The following is a 10505-nucleotide window of genomic DNA, read 5'->3' on the forward strand; positions in this document are numbered from 1 at the left end:
AGTTGTACAATTGAATGCCTTCAACTGAAATGTGTGCAGTGAGCTGCCTTAATCGACATCTACATCTTCAGCGCCTGGGGAACAGTGGGTTAACTGCCTTGCTCATGGGTAGAACAACAGATTACTTGTCAGCTCGGGGATTCAATCCAGCAACCTTTCAGTTACTGGTCCAACGCTCTAACCACTAGGCTACCTGCCTCCCCACAAAGAATTCAAAAACAAATCCAATTTTGATAAACCCCCATATCTTTTGGGTGAAATACCAGTGTGCTATCAAAGCAGCAAGATTTGTGACCTGTTCTCACAACAAAAGGGCAACCAGTGAAGAACAAACACCATTGTAGATACAATCTATATTTATGTTTATGTAACAGTGTAGGTTCCGTCCCTCTCTTCGCCCCAACCAGGGACCCTTGCACACATCAACAACTGACACCCACGAAGCATCGTTACCCATCGCGCCACAAAAGCCGCAGCCCTTGCAACGCAAGGGGAAACCCTACTTCAAGTCTCAGAGCAAGTGACGTCACTGACTGAAATGCTATTAGCACGCACCACCGCTAACTAACTAGCCATTTCACATCATTTACACTCACCCCCCCTTTGACCTCCTCCTTTTCCGCAGCAACCAATGATCCGGGTCAACAGCATCAATGTAACAGTGTAGGTTCCGTCCCTCTCTTTGCCCAACCCGGGCTCAAACCAGGGACCCTTCCACGCATCAACAACTGACACCCACCGAAGCATCGTTACCCATCGCGCCACAAGAGCCACGGCCCTTGCAACGCAAGGGGAAACCCTACTTCAAGTCTCAGAGCGAGTGACGTCACTGATTGAAATGCTATTAGCGCGCACCACCGCTAACTAACTAGCCATTTCACATCGGTTACATTTATTTATTTTCCCTTTTGTACTTTAACTATTTGCACATCATTACAACACTGTATATAGACATAATATGACATTTGAAATGTCTTTATTATTTTGTAATGTTTACTGTACATTTTTTATTGTTTATTTCACTTTTGTTTATAATCTATTTCACTTGCTTTGGCAATGTAAACATGTGTTTCCCATGCCAATAATACCCCTTAAATGTAAATTGAATTGACAGAGAGAGAAACAGAGAGAAGAGAATAGAGCTGAGAGTGTAATAATGATGAGTGAGAAGCATAAATATTTCCTCCAAAAATGCTAACCTTCCCTGTTACTGTAATGGTTAGAGGTTAGCATGTCTTGGGGTTATGTATGATATTTTTTTAACGTCTAACTTTCTCACTCGTCATTATTCACGATTCATTCAGGACTATCTGGAATCATGGTAGCATCCACATTAATGTAGAAGTGTTTAGAAACACATTCTATTCTTATTTACAATAAAAGTGACTCTAAAATGGCACAATACATTATTTACCATTCATTTCTATTGGGCACAAAATAATCTGAAACACAACCAAAACAAACAGCAAATGCATCCAACAAGTTTGTAGAGTCACAATCTTGATGTTTTCATTGTTTGCTTTAAATATGGGACCAAATACTTAACTTTTCACTACTTTAATACACATTTAAATCCCAATACATTTGACCTCCTAAAATTGGGGGACTATGTACAAAAAGTGCTGTAATTTCTAAACGGTTTACCAGATATGGATGAAAATACACTCAAATTAAAGCTGACAGTCTGCACTTTTAACCTCATAGTCAATTCAAATTCAAAGTGCTGGAGTACAGAGGCAAAACAACAAACAAATGTCACTGTCTCAATACTTTTGGAGCTCACTGTAGATAGTATATAAACCAACAGTGTACCTTCCAGGTAACATTATTGTTTTACAAATGTAATTTGCAATGCAAGGGATTGCCTGTCATGTGCCTACCTATGTAACATCAATGAGCCTTTGAATGAGGAACCATCCATTGAAGTCAATAGTGCTGGACCCATTCTGTTAACACTAACAAAACCTAATCAAATCGATTCTGTAGCATGCATCGTTTAACTACCTGAACTTCTAGCAGCATAGACTTACTTTAATGCCATCTCATCACTCTGAAAGTACAGTACTACAGTACAAAGGAAGGCCCCATTCATAAGACACAAGCCTCTTTTGAACGAGCCAGTTATGGTTTTAGGGCTAACGCTACAACATCAAATAAAATGTTTTACACTTCCCCTTATTAAAACTGTACTGTATCACTATGCACACAATGAAAGACCAAGTCGTTGAAACAATTCCTATTAGAAGTCATGTTCTCACACTAATAAAACCTACAGCTAGTGCTAACTCTCCTCTGTGATATTTATGATGAATGTGGTATAGCATGATATTGGATGCTAAAGGCAACCTGAAAAGAAACCTCTTACATAGCACAACCCAATAAGCCTTTCTTCATGGCTTACATACTGCCCTGAGGGACATCAATGTAGCTAGTTGCCAAAACCAAAATAGTGAATTGTCCTCATACATGATCCAGCGCTGCTTCACGTATGTCCTTCAAGCCAATCACAATATGGAGTATTTATGTGTTGTTATGACATCAACAGGACACCAAACAAAGCTGAAACAGCCTGGCGTTAGAATCATGCCAGGGGAGAAAAACTACAAGCATCAGTAGACATCATTCTCATCTGCGAGGTGGTATGGAGGTTAGATGGGGAATAATTTATACAAACATCCCCCCACCACCAGTCCCCCACCCAGTCCCTCTCCGGCCCTCCTTGACCTGTATGTAATGGGAGGACTGTTTTGCTGTGCTAAGTGGGACCAGTTGTCCTCCTTGAGAAGAGCTCGTCATGCCGTCCAAGGCCCCTGGTGAAGTCATCTTTCTGTAGGGACCTCACTGTAGGTGTGTGTGTGTGTGCCTGGAGGCCATTGAAATTATTATCCCCGATTCCTCCTTCCATCGCCAGCTCCCTCCCTCCTTACCTTGCCAAGTGATAACACTCTACAGGCATGCAGTAATGAGGCTGAGACTAACTCGAAAAGGGGATGTTAATCATGACTGTTGGGCCCCACACCCCCATTTCAAACAGCCAAGCCGATTAAGTGGAAGATTGGGTAAACATTGGGCTGGTGGATCATGATGAAATAATGGTAATTTGAAACCCCCAATCCTCACCACTTAAGCATGTTCTGTTAAGGGAGGGCCCTGAAGTGTGTGTGTTTGCATGTGCATGTGTGTGTGCATGTGTGTGTGTACAATATGTAATTTTTTTGTGATATTTGCAGACAAAAATGTTTGATTCTGCTGCTGCAATTCGGACATTTTGCATGGCAATATACAATAATTTTGTGCAAATTGTCAAGAAAATGTGCTGGACTGTTTTATGCGGAAATAGTGAAAGCCCTCACGTAATATGCAGGGAATTGTTGTTTTTGCCAAAAAACACTGCGATCGCAGAATCCTGGGGGGAGTGGTATGTGTGAGTTAAGGGGGGGTCCATGCCCTCCCATCCCTCAGGAGCTGCAGTGGAAGCATCGGCTTAGGAGCCACTTTTCACCTTGGATTCTGGCTCCGAGCTCTGGGGATCCCAGAATGGGGACCTGGCGATTCTGGCTTTCAGTAACTGATCACACATGCAGGAACACCTAACAGGCAGCTGCAGAGAAGCATGTTCCAACTATCACCTCAGTAAACCCAGCACAGGGGTTTTAGTGAAGACATTTGATCCATCTGAAAACATACATGGATGTTCAGAGCCACCTAAAGGACCCTCAAACTCTACCTTTTTGAGGCATGTGTGCAGTATGCTCACACACACAAACACATAAACAGGTTTAAGGTAAAGCACATTTCAGAGTAGCACTACTTCTCAGCACTTACCTTTCAAGAAGTATTTCAATTATTATAATATTCTCTCAGTACCTCAGAATAAGCTCTGCTCACCATCAAAAGCATTCTAAAGGTCAATCCATAAAACTGACCAGGGGAAAACTTGTCATACTGGCTGTATTTATGCCTGCTTGAACGGCGAATAGCTCAGATACACATGAACACATAAAATGACCATGGGGACCGATAGAACATCGCTCAGAGAGGCAGAAAAATGATACAACTTTCCTTTAAGTGAGTGATGGTGACCACTCCAATAGTGGCATGAAGAACGCTGGTGCTAAAAAAGTCCTCAAAGCTGCAACTGTCCCAATGATCACACACACACACGTACACGCACGCACACACACACATGCACCAACTCACAGACCACATGTGTCTGTCAGATTCACTCTGCACAATGAAGTCCTCTACCCTCTCCATCATTCCTTTCTTTACCTCTCAGTTGGCATTTAGGCTCACCTAGCATTGCCCCACTATTGGAGCCCCCTAGCATGAACCTCCTTTCATCCAGCCCTAATAATGGCATCCAATTGAGAAGCCTGGCATCTAGCCTGGCACCGTTCTCTGTGAGTGTGCCCATGGGGTTAATACCTCACACTGCTTCTGTCTGAGTGCTTTTTGTCTGCCCGGTGTGGTGATCTGTTCTGCTGCTGTGTCCAGTGTCCACTACAAAAAAACTCAGGTTCGGGAATAACTGGTTAATACGAAGCTTTCCTCTCTCTGTATGTTAGCAATGTACTGCAGAACTATGGCAACTAGGGGTTTTGTTACTCTGTCTATGTGAGTTTTTTTACACTGAAGAAAAATGAGTTTTTCCCCACAAAAGGGCTTTATTACAGACAGAACTACTACTCCGTTTCATCAGCTGTCCGGGTGGCTGGTCTCAGACAATCCCGCAGGTGAAGAAACCGGATGTGGAGGTCCTGTGGTTACACGTGGTCTGCTGTTGGGAGGCCGGTTGGATGTACTGCCAAATTCCCTAAAAAAACGTTGGATGCGTCTTACGGTAGAGAAATTAGCATTCAATTCTCTGGCAACAGCTCTGATGGAAATTCCTGCAGTAGGCATTCCAATTGCATGCACCCTCAAAACTTGAGACATCTGTGTCATTGTGTTGTGTGACAAAACTGCACATTTTAGAGTGGCCTTTTGCTCCCAGTAATGATCATACGGTTTAATCAGCTTCTTGATATGCCACACCTGTCAGGTGGATAGATAATATTGGCAAAGAAGAAATGCTCACTAACAGGGATGTAAACAAATTTGTGCACAGAATTGGAGAGAAATAAGCTTTTGTGCGTATGGAAAATGTATGGAATCTTTTATTTCAGCTCCTGAAACATGGGACCAAAACTTTACAGTACATGTTGTGTTTATATTTTTGACCATCATATAATTATAGTGAATTAGGTTTCGAGGAACTGTTTGCTGACTGACATTTATGTAGTCTTTTTTTCCTCCAACTGAAACATTGACGATAAATCGTGTGTGCGCTTTTTTTCTTTTTTGGCCTGCAATGACATTTGTGTGTTTACAGGTTATATGGTGACTCATAACAAGTTTCAAGAAGCTAGGCCTATGTCCACGTCACTACTTCACAGGAGAGGCATTTGAACGTTCTTCTGTCTACAGTATAACATGAGCTGCTCAGTATGTGTGGATAATCTTTTCTACCGCTGCTTTTTTTAAGATATCATGAAGAACTGAAAAGGTGTTGCTTCTGCTCTCAACATTGCTGCCCTGAAGTTAATAGCACTATCAACAAAGATTAGTGGGAAAAAGTTGTGATGGACTACTTTCTGGAGGACGATTGTGGTATGCTGACTCTCTCTGACTCTGAAAACGAATCAGACGATGAGGAAATTCCTGATTTAGGTAAAAACATTTTCATTGAACCAGACATTGTAGAGTCTTCTGATAAAAGTGATGGGGAAAAAACAGCGATCAAGTGATGTTGTCACGGAAGAAGTTGACTGAGTTTTGAAATCATTGGAAATGCGGAGAGAGCCGAAAAGAGAACACAGAAGGCTATTGTATAAAACGGCTGTCTCCGGATTACATCTTCAAACTAAGGGAAACTATGGCATCCATGACAGTGAGGGAGAAGTGTTCATCCATGTATACGGGTAAGAGTCTAGCTACATTTTCAGATATTATACGTTTCAAATTTTTTCAGAAAGTCATTTTCATTGCAAGTTAAAGCATACTGTTAGCTAGCTAGCTAACGCTAGCTGGCAGGCTCGCTAGCTAACGTTACGTGTATGATCTGTGTAGTAATATTATATAGGCCAAGGACTAGATGAAGTGTATTTTTACTTCTACATTTTTCTACTACTTTCACCACTTTAAGTCTTGAAATCTTTGGTTGTTTACTTCACTACCTTACTCATTCTGTTAAGCACATCAAATCAAATGTATTGGTCACATACACGTGTTTAGCAGATGTTATTGAAGGTGTAGCGAAATGCTTGTGCTTCTAGCTCCGACAGTGCAGTAATATCTAACACAATACATGTAAATCTAAGTAGGAATGAATTAAGAATATATACATATATGTCTGAGCGGCATTGGACTAAGATACAGTGGCATAGTATAGAATACAGTATATACATATGAGATGGGTGATGCAATATTTACAAACAATTAAAGTGACTAAGGTACCGTAGTATAGTATAGAGTACAATTTATACATATGAGATGAGTAATGCAAGATAAGTGGCTAGTGTTTCATTTCATTAAAGTGGCCACGGATTCCTACTCTATGTCTATAGGCAGCAGCCTCTGACGTGCTGGAGATGGCTGTTTAACAGTCAGTGGTGTAGTATAGAATACAATACAGTAAATACATATGAAATGGGTGATGCAATGTGTAAACACAATTTAAAAGTGACTAAGATACCGTAGAATAGTGTGGAGTGCAGTTTATACATATGAGATGAGTAATCCTAGATACAGAAACATTATTAAAATGGCTAGTGATCCTTTTCTAAATGTGGCCAGTGATTCCTAATCTATGTCTATAGGCAGCCGCCTCTGATGTGCTAGTGATGGCTGACGATGAGAGAGATGGCTTCACATGTGAATCCTTAAAGAGATGGGTGGGGCTAAGACTTAAGAGGGTGTGAATGATGCTGAATGGGTGTAGACAAAGAAGAGCCCTCCAGTAGGTGTACCAAAACATTCACGGGGTTACAAGTTTATCAACTTTCAAAGCAGATTTTTTCCCCCCATTGTTCCTCAACTGCAGTGTATGATATACCATTCAAGATATACCATTTTCGAGTCTCTACTTTTATCCAATGTAAAAAACAGAATTTCAAATGTTGCTACATAGTACCGAATCCAGTTGGTGGGTCATATTTGTGAGTGTATTTTCTGCACTCACTTGTGCACTCATGTGTGCATGCATCTGTGTGTTGGGATGCATGTCAGGTCGTGTGTTTGTCTGTTTGTTCCCAGGGTGGTGCAGCAGCAGCGTTTGGCAAGCAGCAGGTAGCTAAATCCCAAAGACAACTTTAATGGCCAATGACGGCTAACAGAGAGAGACACTGATAACTATGTCTCACAGTCCCAAGACGGCAACAACTAATGCCAACATGTCCCCATAATGTCAAAGACAGTCAATGAGCTGGGGCCTGAAACCAGGAAGTCTATTCCCTCAATGGGTTTTCCAGAGGGAGGAGTGGCAACGGTGGCAGCCGTCAGCCATACACCAGCATTCCATAGCATTCTGAGGGGTGACATGAGTTACATCCAAGGAAACGGTGTTGAGCGCTACACTCCTCAAGGAAAGTGTGTGTCTCAGACTGTGTTTCTGTGTGTCCTTTGTTGTCCGGTCAGAGTAAAATCTTCAATTTCCCGGACTCTTCTCCACTATTTTTGGACAAAACCAAAGTCTGACTGAATAGATAATATCCTCAAATCTAATCATGGTAATTTCGCTCCCTCTAATTGTTTATTGAACTCTGGATAAATCACAAACCTAAAAGTACACAACCTTGTTAAATCTATGTAGGCTAATTGGAATAAACAAGATTAAGAGTTTATCGGTCTGAAATGAAACAGCCATTCACTAAGAGGCTCTTATCAAAGCAGACCGACCTCCCACTCATCTTCACGTTGTTTGACAACCCTGTAGTAACACAGTAATTAGGATAATATCGCTCCTCTAGCTATGATTATGGTTAAGCAACTCAATTTATATTTCCTCTGGGTTGACAGTCCAGCTTTTCTGGGAGGTCTTGGAGACTCCCCCTCATTTGACAATCACCACTGAACACAGTAGGATCCTACGGGAAAGAATGATATTCATTGTGATATGAACCCACAATGGCATTGAGTCTGAACTATCCTTTCAGTTATCTCTAAATTGCAGGTGAGAAGGTGAACACTGTCAAACTATCACTATTGAGAAAGTTCTACGAGAACTTGACTGTTTACCTCCCTGCTACATCCCATAAACGGCTATACAAAGTATGATGTAGCCTAGACATTGAAAATGAGACATCGATATCTTATTATAAGAGTAGAGTACGTCCAATATCTCACGTTCGTTGATGATGAAGACATGCCAACTACCACTACGTGGAGGAGCTCAGTAGATATCCTGCAGACATCAAAGCATGGTTTTGCCCCATTTCAATACACACTATACTCAAACTATTTTGTACACCCTGTTCAGAGCCAAGCAGGTCCCAGAGTGTAATGTTTGTGTGTTTCTAAAATATATTCGGTTTTAGTGGCCTCTCAAGAGCGTAGCAGATGGAACGATAACACTGTCATTACTCTGAGACAGAAAGGCTCTACTCAGGTGGATTGGAGAGGGAGGATAAGAGCTGTTCTGAGGCCAGTCCCTGTGGCTTAGTCCAGCTGACAGGCTGAGTGTTCACAGATGCCAGAGGCTCTCACTAGATCCTCTCTCTGATCAAAGGATGCATCTCACATACACTCTCACACTCCAGAGGGGGTTTGGTCACCTCAGCCAGCACAGCTCTAATCTCCTTAGTAGTGTCTATCTCTGTCTGTCTGTCTGTCTGTCTGTCTGTCTGTCTGTCTGTCTGTCTGTCTGTCTGTCTGGTCTGTCTGTCTGTCTGTCTGGTCTGTCTGTCTGGTCTGTCTGGTCTGTCTGTCTGGTCTGTCTGGTCTGTCTGTCATGTCTGTCTGTCATGTCTCTGTCAGTCACACACACACACTGATTTGAACATAAGCAGGCAATGTATGGTGAGCTAAACTCATCCACCCAGCACTGCTTCACTTTCCTGCTATTGTCTCATCTCACTTTGCAGGAAACAATAGCCTCAGGATACACCTCAGTAACAAACCTCTCTCTCTTCCTCTAACACACACACACACACACACACACACACACACACACACACACACACACACACACACACACACACACACACTTAAAGTTGTATTAGATTTGGCCAAACCGAGATGCAGAAGAAAAAATTGTAGCCTTGGGATTTTTGCATTAATGGGTAACTTGGGTATAAAAGCTGAATTAAGCTTGATACCGTTTAAATCTACATACTAGGGAGTTTTACATTTTAATTGACAGAAATGTGATACAGTAGCCCATTTATCTCCATCTCCAATGTAAACTATAAACTACTGCAAAATAAAACTGTCAGCGTGGTTGATGGCTAATTCAAATAGAGACTTACCATCATGTAAATTCAGATGTGTGTTGTCTGTATTGCCCGTTGCTGTTGACATGGACAAGACATGCAAAACAATTAGAAATGCAAAGTTCTTCCAACGCCAGTTAGTCATTTTGCCCGATTTAGGAAAGAAATGCGTTCGGGATGAATTATTGCACCGACGCGACCATAATATGCTGTCCACGAGTGATTGACAGGATGCGGGATGCAAGCAGTAGAGTGGGATCAGCTCCGAAACAGAGAACAAGTATTAACTTCTTATAGCGGGACCACGAAAGAGGAGCTGTCAAAAACTTTTCATCCAAGCATGCTGAAATCCCTGCGTGCCGCACTCAAGGACTTGGCAGTAATGTCTCCAAGACATTGATAAGTAAGTTTGAAAAATTACAAGTAAGCTGGTCCGACAGAAAACAGAGAGAGATAGCCTACATAAGAAATCTGATTCACGAGACCAGCGTACTCTTTTACATCAGAGCCGCTACACTCTACAATGGCCATGTGCGCTTGCAAGGACAAGATCCGTTGGGTCCTAGCGCCGCGAGGGTAGCATGCAATATTTGTATAAAAAGAGCATCCAATCATAGAGTTTCTAAACCCAGAGGCGCAACAATCGCGAGACTTCCAGGAACGCTTGCAAACAGACCCAGCAGACCAGGGTTTGGTCTTTGAGAAGTCCGTGAGAGAATTAAAAAAGTATTCTTTAGTTGTTAATTTTTCGAAATCTAAAGGCACAACCTAGATTCGAACCAATGTCTTAAGTAGTTGAATGTCTTAAGTAGTTGAACAAGTTATGACTCCAACCTGGTGAAAGTGACAAACTGACACATTTTCATTTTCGTCAAAAACAAACAGGAGTGCCTTTGATTTGACAGCCTGCACGTGCACCGTTCGGACTGAAACGACAGTTAGACCCGATAACGTGTTTATACACATGAATTTAGCTACCTAGTGTTGCCATGACATCGCCTACAAGTGTGATTGGGGATTTCTATTGGAGAAGCA

The 10505-nt window shown here is 42.0% G+C and overlaps 1 protein-coding gene across 3 annotated transcripts in view; it reads right to left on the reverse strand.

Annotated features, from left to right (window-relative positions):
* Nucleotides 1-10008, reverse strand: part of LOC115193720 (disintegrin and metalloproteinase domain-containing protein 12) — a 154175-nt gene extending 144167 nt beyond the window's left edge. For all 3 annotated transcript variants that reach the window (XM_029752665.1, XM_029752664.1, XM_029752663.1), the window contains exon 1: nucleotides 9507-10008. In XM_029752665.1, coding sequence (XP_029608525.1) covers nucleotides 9507-9512 — 6 coding nt within the window. In that variant the 5' untranslated portion in view covers nucleotides 9513-10008. The remainder of the gene's footprint in view (nucleotides 1-9506) is intronic.
* Between the last annotated feature and the right edge of the window lie 497 nt (nucleotides 10009-10505).

Source organism: Salmo trutta, chromosome 5 (genome assembly GCF_901001165.1).
Source record: "Salmo trutta chromosome 5, fSalTru1.1, whole genome shotgun sequence".
In the NCBI taxonomy this organism is placed as follows: domain Eukaryota; kingdom Metazoa; phylum Chordata; class Actinopteri; order Salmoniformes; family Salmonidae; genus Salmo; species Salmo trutta.